At 36.4% G+C, this 17,566-nt stretch overlaps 1 protein-coding gene across 3 annotated transcripts in view; it reads right to left on the reverse strand.

Annotated features, from left to right (window-relative positions):
- The window catches only part of LOC145665244 (glutamate receptor ionotropic, kainate 2-like), a 1,018,072-nt gene that overhangs the window by 42,968 nt on the left and 957,538 nt on the right, over positions 1-17,566 (reverse strand). For 2 of the 3 annotated variants that reach the window (XM_081732538.1, XM_081732549.1), the window contains 2 exons: positions 15,840-15,944; positions 10,553-10,810 (listed from right to left, as the gene is read on the reverse strand). In XM_081732538.1, coding sequence (XP_081588664.1) covers positions 10,553-10,810; positions 15,840-15,944 — 363 coding nt within the window. Of the gene's footprint in view, positions 1-10,552; positions 10,811-12,324; positions 12,580-15,839; positions 15,945-17,566 lie in introns of all 3 variants that reach the window. The other variant, XM_081732544.1, reaches the window with a different exon arrangement.

Here is a 17,566-nt window from a genome sequence, read left to right on the forward strand (position 1 = left end):
GTTCTACTACGAATGATTATAGTGGCAGACGACAGGGGTACCAGATACACCACTGACCATATGACGACGAAAGACCTCCATTGCTACCACCACACAGGAGCAGCTACAAAACCAGAATGATCTCAGCAGCTATTTTCAGTATTTGGCTCAACACCTCCACTCCTTTAGCTTGCTTGGAGCTCTAGGAGCTACATAACCTAAAGCCTTTAGCTTTCTTGGAGCTCTAAGACTCTTTTCCTGCCCACTTATATTGCCAAGAACTCTGTGGGGCTCCTAACTTCAGCTACCCAGCTTGCGTGGAACTTTGTGGCTTTTAAATCACCTACTGTTTGCGTAGAGCATTGGGACCCAAAATCCATTCCACCTAGCCTGCTCGGGACTCTGTGGAGATCCTTTCCTAGGCTGCTCGAGCCTTGGAATACCTCTCTTTACTCAGTATTAGTGAACTGTTTCTATCAGAGTGATTTTGTATTACACCATTTAAAATAAGGAGATTTGTATCATAAAATTATGTAGTAGGTGAAAACGTTCCCGTGTATAGTTTATCTCTACTTGTGCTCTACCTATACCTGCATAAGCAGAAGTCTTCACTTTAGCTTATTTTTTTATGGAGAATTATTATTGTGTTTTATTTAAAATGAACCGGAATTTTTAATTTTCTATTTCTAATACGTTGTGAAATGGAAGTATCGGTGATTCTAAACAAAAAAGTTCATATGAACATGTAGTCTTGTTCTCAACGGTTTGGGAGCTAGAGATTGTGAACCATTTTTGGCCTTCTGTTGCTTATAGCACACCCTGTATTTATTCTACAGACATGAGACATAACGCATTTGAAAGGTGTTGGAATAGCTGTTCCATTGGTATGCAGTATGTGGCAGTGGTGTCTTTGGAAAGGAAATTTTTGCGGGAAATTTGGAAATCAGTGTTGCCATCCAATTTCCTTAAATAATCTTAAGTTTCCCAAATTTTCCTCATTAACTTCAGTTTCAAAGTCTCCATTGCCATATGCTCATAGTGTTGGAAAGACTACTTCATCACCTCCCAAACGTGTTATGTCTCACTTGTGTAGAGTAACGATAGGGTGAGCAATGAGGAATATAACATCAGAAATTGTTCACAATCAGTAGATCTGAAACAGTAGTAGGACCCAAGTTCGTGTAAACTTTCTGTTAAGAATTGTCAATACTACCATTTATTTGTTTATTGAACAAATTCCTAGATACGGTATAATTTTGTCACTTTACGCAAGGAAATGTTAACAAACAGGAAAAGAAAAGAAAAAATGAAAATAAAGTATCAACTTGGCAAACACGCATTTAATTACTCTGTCGAACACCGGGTAGCTTGAAAAATTGTCCACCTCAGTTAATGGGTGATTATAATAGTTTGTCATTCTCTGAAAAAGAGACCTCTGTATAATTGCCAACCTGGTGCGGGCAAGATGGAATAGGTGGGTACCGGTACTCTGGGTTTTGCGAGAAGTGACACGTAAAGATAGTTCTTGAAGTAGGGCTTCCGATCTAGGGTTCCCATTAACTATCTTATGAAGAAATTTCAGGTCAGAGCTATTTCTGCGTGCTTCCAGAGTCTGGATATTAAGATATTGCAAAAGTTCCTCCTTAAGAAATATTCGAAGTACCGCATCACGAAGCCGTACTACAGCAATAAAGGAATTGAGAATAGAATCAAGTCTAGAGAGATGTGTAAGTGCAGCCATGGCCTATATTGGAGAGCAGTATTCGATCTTGGGCGTTATTAGTCTTTTATATACAATGTTGCTTATGATGCTACAGTGCGTAGTTCAGTAAATCGGGAAAGAAGCCCCATGGAGCCCCATCACATTTCTGACTATTGAGGAGACGTGGTCAGAGAAGGTAAGTTTCAAGTGAACGATGCCACCAAGATCATTATGACTAGCAGAGTGCGTTATAAAGAAACGGTTCATGCGGTATTCGGAAAGAGCGGGACATTGTTTCAGAGTAATGGTAATACTGTCACATTTCATGCTGTTAAGTTTCAATTGCCACATTTCTCCCAAGCTTATAAGGTAATTTATGTTTTCCTCTAGGGCCCTCTTACCATAGAAAGATGATATTTCTCTATATAACTTACAATAATCAGCAACAAGTAAAGACCACTAGAACAAATAGCAGCGGCTCAAGTATACTCTCCAGTGCCACACCCGAGATCACAGATTGCGAGTTAGAATTCGCCCCTGAAAGAACTTTGGGATTACCATCTCTCCAGTAGCTGGTGATTAAAAAGAGAATTTTTTCATGTACATTAAACTTATTGGAAAGCTTGTGAAGAAGATGAATGTGGTTAACAGAATGAAAAGCCTTGGAAAGATCAAAATAGATAATATGTAATTGAGTATTGTTAATCATACCTTTAAGTGCATAACACTTTGCTCAAAATTTTTCCCATTTCCCAAAATATTGCTTTACTCCAGGGATACTTTGTATATAATGGAACTTCATTTTTATAAAGCAACAGGCATTTAAACAAGACTTCAAGATAATAAAAAAAATCAGTAAAATTATACAATAAAGATTCAAATTTATTTCAGAGCAAAAAGAAAAATAATTCTAATAATAAATCAAAAACACTAAATAAAATAAAAGATGCTCTAGGTAATAAAAACATTATTAATAACTTGGTTTAAAAAGTTAAGATATAAAAATCATATTTATTTAAGAAGAAATATTTTGTATGCTGTCATTATGTTTTGACGTGTATAAAGTAAATCTGCACGGATACTAACATTCAAATGAACTGTAATTAAAATTTTGTTTCTTATACTCGTACAGTACTATTTCTTTTGAAACCAGAAGTGAATGAATCATAAAATTACCAATATTTGACAAGACTCAAGAAAATCTGCATCAACAGGTTTTAGAGAATGACAAAGATCTTTTCTAAGTTTTGAGGTGTTGAGACGGTTATTTTTAGTTTGAATGGTTTACCAACTTCGTGCAACAAAAACTTTCACATGATATATAGAAACTAATTTGATGTTTCTATAATCTTTGCACTATGAACACTACTATTTTTCTAAGTTACGCGTCATACATAAAAGGGGTGGCTTTTGTCTTTCAAGTTTGAGTGCTACCTTTCACTTCAGAAATTACTTACAGTCTACTTACCTGTTCACTAGCATGCTACAAGCTACAATAAAATATTAACAATGTGCGATAGAGACAATACGATACGGATCATCACGGACTCTCTCTCAGAAGTAGCCGGTCGTCGCTTTGGCTACCCCAGCTGAATAACATGTTACACCGATAGTAAAGTATCCGGCAAAAAGACCTCTCGTATTTGGAGAGGGCGCTGTATAAGTTGTCGTGAGGATACAGCGGCGAAGAAGGTATCGATTAATAGCAGTATACGTGTCGTTTTCAGTAGTCGCAATGCCGTGGCGCGGTGAGCATCGCGCGTTTGGCTTGGAGGAGTATATTCATAATGGTGGTTCTGTAGTTACCAATCAGCGAGTACTTTGCACTCGGTTCTGACGTGGCTGACGATTCTGTCCCGGATAGAAAAGATATTCAAGTTTGGGTATCCAACTTCAAAGCAACAGGTTCTGCACTGAGAAAAAGAATCCCCTGGCCTATGTCGCACTGTAACAACATCGGAAAATGTTGCGCGTGTGAGAGCATCCACACTACAGAATCTGTTGCTCTAACACAGAACCGCGTGTGATTTGTTGATAACCAAACTTGAATAGTTTTCTATCCGGAATAGAATAATGTCTGCCAAGTCCGAATCGAATGCGAAATGCCCGCCGAGTAGTAATCATAGAACCACTATTATGAATACACTCCACACCCGCACGATGCTCATCGCGCCACGCCATTTAGAGTACTGGAAAGGGCGCATATATTGCTATCGACTGATACCCCTTCCACCACCGTATGCTCACGACAAATCACACAGCGCTTCTCCAAATACAGGAAGTCTCTTTCCCATATCCTGTATATGAGAAGTGAAATACAATTTAACAAATGCATTTTCTAAGACATGTTGATAGGGAATATGAACACGTCTCTAATGAGATACAACATGCAAATGGAGGACTTTTGGTTTCCTAGTAATGCTCTACTCATCACCTAAGGTACCCTGAGTCTTTAAAAAATAAGCACCCATAGCTCGTTACAATTTGACAAGAAATAAGTAACCACGACTTAACAAAATATCACAAACATTAATATTATATATACAAAGTTAATAAGACCTACGTGTACATTAGTTTGAAAAGGACCAGGACTGTTCCAGTATTACATCGTCGTGTTACAAAATAATAATATATAGATGTTCTTGCATATTATATTGTATAGCAAATTGCATTAATGATTGTTGAAATGTATGATTTCGAAGCGATAGTAATACTGTCATTTGATATATGTAGTCTGTTTACAATTTTCAATAACCAATAATCTCTTTTAATACAAATGTTTTACAAATTCCGCAGAATAATAACATCTTGAGGAGCATAGTATTCAAGGATGTACCAAGGATGGACCGCCAATCTGCAACTTTTATTTAATAGGAGTTCAAAGATTGAACGAACACATACAGAGTGTGCCTAACACTACGATCTCCTTTAGTGCATTTGACGCTAATGAAGTTGTTACAAAGATGGAATTCACCAGTTAGGTATGGTAACATCACGTGCTGCAAGTGGTGGTCATCAGCATTCAGGCAGCTTCAAATCTGGTAAACCATTATTGAAACGCATGTGTTCAATCACTCTGAATGTTTCCGTTCCTTTCAAGACATCTATGGTTCGTGATTTTTCGTGTACGTTTTTCCTAATCTCATAATAATAAATAAGCAGGAGACGCTGGATCTTGCGAGCACTGCGCTTAAGTACCCTTTGAAACGCCGTCACACAAAAAGGATTGATTTTCGGCATGCTGATCAGTGAAGCGTGAGATCCAGTTAGAAATATCCAAAGGTGAGTTCCACACATTATCCAATTGGTTCCCAAAATGTTGATGATTTCTATATATGCAGCTATTGAGAAGGTTACTCGTACATCGCGGAAAATGGGAGAAATTCTCCGCTGCCTGTGCATCTTACACCAAACAAAAATCTCAAAATGAAAGGGTTTTCATGCATCGTGTTGAGGGTTTCACCTTGCCTAAATAAGAGAACGTGAATATTCGCATATTCCAACAGGTACAACCACATCTAGTGTGAAATAATTATACTCTAAAACACCCGAAGATTTCTAAAGAGTCGACTGTACGAAATTCTTTTCACTGGGTCAGGATCTTTTAATTTGTGAACCTCAGACATAAAATACACCTAAATCTTCTGCTTTTTCTCACCACAGTGAGAAGTGCATCTGAGCAATGCTGATTTTTGTGAAAGTTAGCCCAGACTTCTGAAGGAAAGCACGTTGTTTGTTCTTTAGATTCTGAATTCTCTCATATTCTTGCTGCATGCTTGTCCAATAAAGCCCACTTAATATAGCGTTTCTTGAAAAAAAAAAAAAAAAGTCGACGGTATGGGAACCTCTCCAAGAATTGTTGTATTATCCCAGAATACCTCAAATATACCTTTGAAATGTGCTTCTTTTGATTCACTGTAAGCACAAATTTAAAGTTTTCTTGTTGTAGTAATTGCATTATCTTTAAATTTATTAAATGCACGTCGAAAAGAGAAGTACTTCGACAACGTTTCAATTGATTCGTTCGCTTATCAAAGATTAGCGTTTCTTTTCTCCATCGACACTATATGATATAACATTAAAGGATAACTCATTTATTATTAGTTAAAAAAATTTAACTTTCTAAGTAAACCTCGTACAAAAGGCAGCTCTGAGAAATTTCTCTTCGCAAACAAACAAAAGTGTATATGTATGTGTGCGTCTTTGCGACGCAAAAAATCCTTTCGCTTCTACAAATATGGTTATAAAATTTACTCCCTCTGCATTCTTAACCACAGTGCTTCATGGCTATTTTTAACTATTACGTTATCCATAGTGTGGCGTTGGTGGCTGGGAGCACTTTTGTGAGAAGGCACTGGCAACAGTGCATTTATTCGACAAAAAGACGTAGAACGTAGAACTTCGGAAATGACTTAGTGCTTTGAATTGTGTAATTTGTGAATAAGAAAATTATTGATGTCTAAATAAGAAAATTATACCCAAAGAGAAGTATCTTAAATAGAAGAAAACATTGAAACGATGCAACTTGGTGAAAAGAGGATACAATAAATTTTTATACAGATAAGTCAGTGTTAAAAGGGTTTTTCCCTCTCTAAGTCTAAAAAAGAAATTTACGCGAACGAAAACCGCGCATTATTTTAAAGGGCCTTAATTCAATATAAAATCGTACGATTAGAATACAAATAATTCCTATAAATGTTTAGTGATGTCTAATTGAAACATATATATAAATTTCTACCTATGCATGATATCTTTGTGTTTCTTTGATTTCCTGTATGCATGAAAACGAAGCGTTTTAAGCAAGTAACTAACTCCAAGTTCCGTTCATACGTGTAATTTAATACGTAGTGTTAACGTTGTAAATAAAGCTTAATAATATGCCCTTACACTGGGTTACACAAGCACATTCTGGTCTCCGAATTCTGGGTTTAGTAGGTGGGAAGTGATGGTTGTGATAGGTTAACTTTGTTGCGCCACTAGGTGTATTTGTGCGCGGGTTCGGTATGCAATAAAGACGGTACTATTGCATGGTGGATCCGGGCGGGGTGTAACTGGGGGAATCCGCAAGGTAAACAATAGTGCAAGGCTATTATGACGGTAAGGTTCCTAACCACTAAAGTCGAAATAAGTACCGCTATAAAAGCACTATATTATCACTCACCCACCCGCCTACAGTTTAATAGTAAAGTAGCGGAATGCATCAGTGTGTAGTAACAAGAATACCGCCACAAAATGGCGCCCGAACAGGGACCGATGTAACCTTTAGTTACATATATTGTGTTTATGTGTAGCTTTGTGTGGGGTAAATATTGAGTTGGTTTAGTATGCACTAATGGTATTTTAATTATTAGTATTATTTTTTCATAATTGTGTGTATTTAAAGTGTCAACGTGTCTGAGAGTGAAAATCTCATTTTACAAACACTGAAGAATTGTTAGTGAATGTAAATCAAAAATTTGAAAAATCAAACGCAGATTTGACAGAAAAATTTGAAAAATCAAACGCAGAATTACACGGTAGGTTAGATAGAGTTACAGAAGAAAATAAACTCAGTTTCATTTCTATTAATAAGAAACTCACGGAAGAGATAGAGAATTTCCGTTCTGACTGAGGAAAACTTGCAAATTGAGGTAGGTAAAGTGAAACATGAAACAAAGAAATAAGAGTGTGAATTAGGAGGTGTAGCGCAATGCTTCCAACTTGGCTATGGCTTAAGATGTGGATGTATCCACACCAGAGTTTCACGAATCTCATTTAAAACCAAAATACTCTTTCAAGTACAATGAGTTCTCATAACAAGGTCTCTTCAATTATTGTGATAGCTTGGGTATTGCTCTATTTTTAAAAAATGCATCATTCTTCCGTTAACGTTTACAATTTGCTTTAAAATCACAGAATATACCATAATATTAGAAACCAAAAAAGAGGTGCTTATTTTTCAAGACATGCAGGGTAATGCTAAGGATTACAAGTGGATTTAGGTTACATTACATTCAGTAGCTACACTTACACATTGAAAAGCAATTAGATATTCTGTTTATAACTTTCTTGATTGACTGTCTCCTGATGCAATGAAAGTACGAATAAAGCTGTGCTAATTAATCAAATTCTTTAAAATAATTTAAATCTGTATAAACAAAAATGAAAGTGACTATCCTTGTGACTTAATAACGCCTGAATCACCCTGCCGATCTCGATCAAATTTTCAACATAAATAAATGAGGTTCGGACCTGCGATGACGTTTATCATTTCACTTTGACGGCGCAAGTTAGGAAAGGGAAGCGAATATATATATATATATATATATATATATATATATATATATATATATATATATATATATATAACTTAAAGTCACTTGAACCACACGGCTGATCTCGATCAAATTTTTAACATAGATGTGGTGCGGACATGGGATGTCTTTTATCTATTCACTTTGTCAATGCAACTTCGGGGAGTGGGAGGGATATATATATATAATGATCGAAAATGACCGAGATTTGTATCAAATCCATAGTTTACGAGGTCGCTGAGATAAACAATGACACTTCCAATGCCTTTCAAATCCAAATTCAGCCCAGCAACTTGGGGGGGAGGGCAGAGGAGGGGGAACTATATAAAAATGATTGATATTAGTGCAGAAGCAGTAGTTTTCGGGGTCGTTGATACGAACAGTGACATTTTCGATGCTGTTTAAATTCATATTCAGCCCCGCAACTTGGGGAATGGAGATATATAAAAATTATCCAAAATGACCGATAGTAAAAATGAAATCTTTTAGTTTTACGTCACACTCTTATGCCACGTAGGCTAAACGAGACGGTACCGACTGATTGTAGAGATCGCTTCGGAAATATTAAAATGTGATTTACTGAAGGAACATATTACTAATTTTCATTTTAACCCGGTGAAGCGGGTAATTGACACTAGTGTATATAAATAATAAAAAATGTTTGGAATCCCAACATGAAAGAACGGCTGAACGATTATATATATTCTACGGAGGAGAGAAGGTTCAAAATTTGATCAATAATAGAGTATCTGGAAAGTCCCTCAAGTTAGGAAGATAAAACTGCCCAGTATATGAATTTCTCATTAGAAACAACTAAACCCGTATCGCTCCGTTTTCAAAAACCCGGCATTTTATGGGCGCAGCATGATAAGATGTAATTTCTGTGATATGTTTTCATTCAAATCAACTTGTCTATATCTCATTATCAGTGTAAAACGGATGTACCGTTTGAAACGAATATTCGAATGTAGTTGGCACTTGGCTCGACTTGAGCTTTTTATTATGTTAATTTCATTCACGTAATAGAAAAGGAGAAGTTTTGAAATCTATGTCCAAAATGTCATAGTCCTCTCATCTTAAGAAACTTCTTTCATAAACTCCTTATTAAAAACAAGTGGATACGTGCCCCAGTCTGTTAGGACTGTGATGTACTATGAAATGATAAATAATGTCATCCCTTTTACATGTGTTTCTGTAAAATCCCTTGATGCTGAGACCATCCTACATTATCTTAGCAACAAGTAAAGTCCTTGGGGAAAACTAGTTACAGAAAATATTAATAGGAAACAAAATAAAAATCGTAACGAAATTCTGGGTCTTAATAATATGTCCCCCGTGTATTCTGTGAATTACTGTTGTTGGAACTAGCATTGGGTCATTGGAAGCCGCTTACGTTCGACGGTCCTTGGAAATGTTGTCAAGAAGAATGGCACATACTTGAACAAACTTTCTTTCAACGCAGTCTCCTTTAGTGAAAACAAAAGTCTAAGGCGATCGTTAATACACAATGCCTGCACATTGAACAGCCGTAGCGTGTATCACTGTATTGCTCAAGCTAGTAAGGGTGCCAAATTTGTTACAATAAACACGAAATATCCATCTGTAGTATATTATTACTTTTCAATGTGTAAGTGTATCGGTTAAGTAAAGCATGGGTTACGATCTAAAATACCTAGAGATACACAGTATTTTGTATTTGCTGAGAAGTACATTGTAGAGAAGTGCAACGATCTTTGGGTGCTTATTTTTTTTTCAGAAGAGGATTTTGTGAAGTATAACCAACAGAACTCTTCAGATAGTGTGGCCAAGTTCTTTTTTATTCGTACATTACGTCTGTATGAAACCAGTTCCACACCCACTCGTAATAATAAACTCTAAAAAAATCCAAATAACGTAGTTAGGGTTTCTTCATATCAGTGACGGCTAAAGAGTATGTTGCACTGTTCACCAACGATCCATCTTTTTTTTTCAAGCAGAATCGGCTTTACAGTAACAAAGTAAATTTATCTTTAATTAGTCTTATGCTTTACTTTAATTACGTTAAGTATAACACGTAATCAATCAAGGAAGAGAAAATTTCTTCGGGAAATAAGTAAGCTCTAGGGTAGTTAAAGGCTGCGTACAGCGATAAGATTTCTACAGCAATGACTTACTGAGTGTATCTTGTGCCCGATTGAATGCGGTAGCGACAACACGATTCACGGGATCCTTTTCAGGCTGAAGTGACTAATGTTCACAGTTCAGAGGTTCCATCCTTGGTTGAAGGAGTGGTGTACGAATAATTCCATCAAGAAGGTTCAAACATTCATTCTTATATCCTTTCAGGACACGTGTGATTTTCGCATATATTAATACAGTAAAGTTTATTTTCGATATCTTTCACATGGAGACAAAACCCTGAACATCCATAGCGTACACCACTGGGTGCAAATATTTAACAAATACAAACCCGAGTGGTGATTGAGATCCTATTGTAGGCAGTAGCAATTCGGAATCGATATTGCCCTTGCTGAATGTTCTGTTGGATATGCTTTTAACATAAATACTGAAGTTGCAAACTCGAGACTCGTAAAGGTACCTTGGGGTTGAGATCAGAGCCCTGCTGCATCAGCGTACCAATGGTAAACCAGAAGCTGTTGGACAAGGAAAACTGGTTCTCCACGATGTCGTTGTCCACGTCACAAGGGTGAGGGTTGTGCCACTCATAGGGCGAGAACCTTGCCACGACGAACATGGTGATAGAGACCAGGAGGTAAGCGGCCAGCACGTACAACCAGATCTCCACGGCCAGCGGGTTCATGAAGGAGAACAGGCGCGTTGGCTGGGTCGTGGGAACCTGATTGGAAACGGATTGGTCCGCATAGCAAGGGTTCATGATTTGTGTATGATGGATGTTAGGATATTCGGTAACGTGCAGGGTAGAAGAGGATTAGTACATAAGGAAAAAAGAAAAGTCATATAAAGTGACATTTAATAAGACAAGCAATTTAAAGTAAGTAGTTAGTTGTATCTAGTTCTAATGATTGTTCCATGTGAGTTCTTTAACAATAGAATCATGTACATATCAATAGTCCGTATAAAGATAACTGAATTCCCGTCCTGTAGATCACCGGAGACGAAGACGTACCATGGCCCAGTTCAGGACAAGTAACCAAGATGTTAAACAACAGAGTTAATGCGTGAATGAAACAGCGTGTTGTAATGAACTTTCTTGTGGACCAAAGTGTAAAACCCGTATCACCAGAAGATATAACCACATTACAGTGATGAAACGCTCAGCCGCAGTAAGATGTTTGAATGGTGTAAGTGTCTCAAAGATTAGCTATCGGCAACGAACTAACGATTCCGGCCATGATAATCTCGCAGTCTTACTCAACACGTAGAATGCCTGATCCTGGCTATCGACGTATAATCTGTCGTCACGTATTGCAAGTGACGTCTGTGGGAACAGTCAATACAATCATTCAGAAAGTGAAGCAGACTGTCCTAGATTGTTTCAGTCGTGTCGAAAAATCTTTACCGAAGCTTTCCAGGCATTAGTTAAACAATGAAATGAAATCGTTCAGCTTAACGTCCCACGATTATATCCTTTAGGCTAAGGGAGATGGTAATTAAGTTAAGTGATTGATAATGCAAGTATTAGTGAAATGAGATTGTAGGAAGAAACAGGAGTACCCCTAGAAAACCCCGAGTGTTGTCTACCAAAGACTTACTTGGCCGGGGATCGAATCAAGGACCCTACGAACTATAGCTAAATTCTCTATCACTAAGCCACGTGCCTACAGGCATAAGTTAAGAGATTACGTATCTGTAGAAATGTAAGAGAGAAATACGTCAAATAATAAAGGTATTTGCGTTCTTTAGAACTCGCTTTTGTTTCATAAATTCAAAAATCACGGATTAATTTGATCTTTCTTCGTAAAATTCAGAAAAGTAATATAATATGCACTAATTGATTATGAAAAATAAATTTTAGTTTATTCTGTAATGCTTATATTCTGTAGACTAAACGTAGCCTTGAAATCACGTAGCTAATAAGATGATTCGATGCAGAAAGTTGTCAGAAACAGCATCAATAGAATGTAGCTTTCAGTAAGGCCGAATACACAAAGTTTAACATCTATCCTTGAACCACCAAAGTCCTATCGTCGCCTTAGAAATCAAAGAATTCACATATGATTCTTAGAACGAGATACACACTTGAGATTTGTGTTCGTTAGTAAGGCAGTGCTGAAAATTGGAATTTCTCGGTAACTTCTCGAGATGCAGTCCAATGAAATTCCAGCAGTGCCCTAAGCAATGAATAACATTTACTAATACAAACAGTTCCTTCTTTTAACACAGCAGTACCTTGGGATCTATTCCGGAGCCCTGTCGGAGAAGAGTCCCAGTCACGAACCAGAAGCTGTTGGCTAAAGAGAATTGGTTAACAAGTAAATCAGCCTTCTTCCAGGGCCGTGGGTTCTCCCATTCGTAGGGAGAGAACCTGGCCAGGGCAAACAGAGTAAAACTAGCCATGAAATAGGCTGCAACCACAAAGAGCCAAATGTCCAGCGCCAGGGGATCCATGAAGGTGAAGAACGTGGACTCCTTGTCTGTAGGCACCTATAAATGTTACATATATTAATATTCAGTATACAATTTAATTTTCATACGCAGCTTATTTGTGCATAATAATTTAAACTTCATTTTGTTATTACATGCTTAGAAACGCCTAAAACCATTACATGTACTAAGATCCAGTTATACTAATGAATTTCTTGTAAACGTTTAATGATATCCCGGTTAATATCTTTACACCCAACCGATTTGACACTATTGCGTAATTGCCCCGGAACCATGAAACCAGTGGTGTTATCGAATGGTATCTCAACTCATATGTACTTGAATGTCGTGTTGATACTAATGAAAATACCGTTGAAAATGAATCGCTATTGAGACACGGTACACCATGTTTCTTTTTCTCAAACTTGTTTTTCATACAACCGAATAGTGAAACAGGGTTGGTAAAATGGTTTCGACATTGCAATGATCGCTAACTAAACATATAATTTTCTATCTATAAAATATGATAGAGGGGAAAAGAGTGGGAGAGAAAAATATTTTAATTGGTAAAGACACATAATTCTATAGTAAACAAAAACCAATATGTAGGAATATGAGTGGACATGCTCCATTGAAAAGGCTGTGGCACAGATATTAGGAGGGCGTCATATCAAATGGTTGCAGAGGAGAATATTAGACCATTTATAATTGTCTGTTTCTGTAGACATTTCACAATATGTCTGCAACCACATATAACTTAATTCTGTCAGGGCCATATCGTTAGCGCACGCAACTTTAGCGCGGGAGACCTCAATTTTATTACCGCTGGAAACTCATCCGGTTCGGATATCATAAGCTATGTCCGCGTCACATATAGCTTGGGTACTGAACAGGACACTAAATTCCAAACTCACCAAACAGCCTGTAAAGTTTTAACTATAACATAAAAGACAATTCTAAAATAAAATAAAAGGTTCAAACAAAAATGTTTGAAGTTTGAGTGCCGTAGATAGCTGAGAATACCGGGTAATATAACAATAATTTTAAGTTATGCAATTTTACGATTACTTGCAAAACTTTTACCAACAAAAGTTCACAAAATAGTGAATTATTTTGTGTAGCAGGCACGTAGCCAGGATTTCGTAATAGGGGGGGTCCGAGACATGAAATACTATGGTTATCACACCAGAGTTCGACTATTCTAAACTAATTTACTAGTAACATATATTGGTTCGTTTAGTCAGGATTTCGTGATGGGGGGGGGGAGTATGATATGAAATATTGTGGTTATCACACCAGGGGCCTGATCAATTTAAATATTTTACTAGCAACATATATTGGTATGTTAAGACTTTAAAATTATGACATGTTAGTAAGGGCGCCGATTTCTCCGTAAATTTGGGGGTGTCCATTCAGATGCAGAAGGCATATATGAGGATTTTAAGACAAATTGCATTCAAATTATGTCAATATATTATATATTCATAAATACAACAAGGGGGCCCACATGACCTTTGGGAGGACGGGCCCCCTCGGCTCCCCAGGATCGGCGCCCATGCATGTTGGTAAGTATTTTACTAACAAACTATGAAGAAATCTCGAATAAAAGAATATTTAAAAAAATATTTTTTTTAAAAATTACGATATCTACGTTCCTTCTTTTGTTCATCCAAATAAAACAATTTTCCTTTCATTATGATCTCAACTATTAAAAAAAAGTACGTATCCAATATGTCTTGTAAAATATTTTATAATATCTGCGTTCCTTTCTCTGTTGAATCAAATATTAACAGGACTTGCTTTCCACATAGCTTTTTTGTTTTATTATTCCGTCAATTACTATCTGTTCCAAATGACAACTTAAAGGAGCAGTAGAAAACCTTTTCTGAAATAACATGTTTGATACTGCAAGGATGCGATGACGAAAAATTATTTTTATTTTTTGCTTTTTTATCTTTATATTTTATCTTTATATTTTTATCTTTATATTTTATATTTATTTTTAACGCTGATTCTTCCTATTTCTTGTTTCTTTTTGTTTCATTCTTCCTCAATTTTTTATTTCTGGTCTCGAAGGGGGGGGTCCGGACCCCCCGGACCCACCCCTTGGCTACGTGCCTGTGTGTAGTACTCCAGAAAAAAGTAATGTAAGTAGTTTAGGAAATTTAATTAGTTTTATTGTCGTTATTAAATAAATCTGGAAGGGGAGATGGGAATTAGATTTCTGCATCTACGACGTAGGCTTTCTGCAACTACGACCATGTTACCTCGTCACGTGAGAGATGGCATCGCTTGGCTATCACATTGTCCCAGGAAAGGGAAGGAAGGAAGCAGCCTTGTACCTGCATCTTAGGTATCATTCCGACATTTGTCTGGTGTGAATGAGGGAAAACCTCACTCAGAATGGCTGATCTAAAAAAGCTTTTATACTTTTTTGACCTAGTGTCGATCGGGAATCGAACCCGGGATCGCTTTCACCAAAGACGAGAGCATTAGTGACTACACTACGCGAGGCGAAAGGAGAAAGGGCACAAAGAAAAGGGAGCAACGGGCATTTGCCCTGTTCCTCGACTTGCCAGTACGCTTCACCTACCGACAAGAAGACTGAGTGGTTTGGAAACTTCTGAATTTGTTATAAGTAATCCACCAGTGTAGGCAGAATACTTTGGTGAGTTGAACTGTATTCTTTTTATAATGTATAATAGTATTGGAAAGCAGTGTTGACCACGCAGTGGCTTTATTCCTAGATTTAGGACCAAAATACTGTATCAGGGAGATATTTAAGGGGAAACAAGTTTTAACTCGATTTCCAGAAGGGAAATTTCCATCTTCTCAGTCTACATCAAATCCCCTTGAAATATAAGCATCCTTGATATTACAAATTGGACTTACCCAAGACCCTGTTTGCTCTTCGCCTGAATTCAAATTTATTTTTGTGATAACACCCTCCCTTCCCCCCCATTGCACTACTGATCTAGTTTTCGAAATAGAACTCAGAACTGAAATAAGTACTCTTTTAAGAGCTAGGAAACTTTTTGGTCATGTAAGTGGATTTTGAGATTCCGTCAATAGTAAACCATTTTTACTGGGTTGGCATCACTCCCTACAAGAAAAGCCTAACTGAAAACGTAAAACTGTGAAGTCAAGCTATTCTGAATAAAGTTTCTTTGCAAAATTAACCAAGTTACTTCTTCAGTTAGAAATGCACATAAATATTTTTCACGTTATTCACATTATTAGTGTAATTATTAATATACTATACATTAAATAGCTACAAATTCAGAAACTTTGGATTTTTCAGTATTAAACTTTGCACTTACCTTGAATAAAATACTAATTCCGAGGTTCATAAAGGGTTTCGTGAAATCGATGACACTTTCTCGTGCATAGTTGATCGTCATAGAGCCCACAGCCAGATCTGCTTTCTGGATAGAAGAAAATAAAACAGTTTAAATTGTATCGGTATCTTTTCGGAACAAATTTATTAATTTGCATTTTTCTTCTCAATTTTAACAAATTGCTTCGATTCTGCAATATTTTAATGAAAAATGCTAAAGCAATCGATTTTTATGTATTCATATGCACACATTCTTTCCCTTCCGTGAGTATAGCCCTCCTATCCGGTATAGTACCTAGCTAGCCTCATTGAGTGCACGTGGTCTCTGGTTTGATTTCCGATGGAGAATTGATTAATTGAACTTATTAGATTCGTACTTACCGCGTAACCAGAACAAAACGAGCATGTTGCACAAAGAAACGAAGAGAACGATATAGATAGATTTGAATAAAGCTGCTGTTGTGATAGTACGGTTACCCATTAAGAGGCCTCATCACTGCGAAATTAAAATACCGCTAATTTTACAGTAATTATGTGATATCTTCAAATAGATAAAAGATAATCGAAAAATGGAACCTCTCTAGACAATATTATTCAGCGTGAGATATCGTTATCATGACTCATTTATCTGCTTTCAATTTCCAGTCATTTAGAAAATTGGCATTTATTTTCGCGTTTCTAAATAACTGCAAACGGAAAGTTACTAGATGACTCGTGATAACGGTACCTCATGCAAAATAACATCATCTAGGGAGGTCTTGATCCACTATTCGATTATCTTTTATCTATTTGAAGATATCACATAATTACTTTAAAATTAGCGGTATTTTAATTTCGCAGTGATAGGGACTCTTAAATAAGAACACATCGATATTCAGTTGTTTCGCTACTCGACCAAATCTTGGACAGTGGGTTCAACACTATGCAAACCATTGGAAATTAAAATTAAAGACTTATTAAATGTTTGATTCAGCCATTCCTCGTTTAAACTTTAAGCCTTTCTTTTGAGGATTTTCATCCGAAGCTTTCTTGCTATTCTCAAACAATTAGTTTTGGATTCCGGTACGCTTCGACACAGTTTCAACACTGAAAGCTATAACGATAACATTTATAAATAGATACATGTTAATATGGACAACAGACTGTATCGTGTGATAGCAATTTCTTCTATGGCCAGACCTGAACATTAAACTTGTTAAGTTTTGTAGTCAGACATGTATAAACATGTTTTTCTAGACAGTTCTAATATAATACGTAAAAGAACATTAATACTGGATGTATTCTCAATTATAAATAAGGAATTTTGTGAAAAATAAAAAGGTAAATGTAGCAAATCTTCGGAAAACACATCAGTTTAAATATATTAATATATTTAAATATATCTTAAGTGTTATTATTGAACAGTTAGTGAGTAAACTACGTTTTAATTAGTTACAGAAATCATATGTAATATAACGAACTTAGGGCTAATATATATAGATTTTATGAAGCTTAGAAAGCTTAGCTATAAACATTAGAACACACGGGAAAAATAATACAGTATGTTTCATTTACAGGAAATTCATTAATATGAAGTCTATGATATTAGAACCTTCTAGAACGTAACTCAGTTGTCTTTTTACAATAAAGTTCAATTTAAATTTGTATTTGTTCAACTTTACGTTTTAGAGTAAATAAAAATTCATGTGAGAAAATGGGTTCGTACACCTG

This window comes from Thermobia domestica, chromosome 1 (assembly GCF_964235325.1).
Source record: "Thermobia domestica chromosome 1, izTheDome1.hap1.1, whole genome shotgun sequence".
Taxonomy (NCBI): domain Eukaryota; kingdom Metazoa; phylum Arthropoda; class Insecta; order Zygentoma; family Lepismatidae; genus Thermobia; species Thermobia domestica.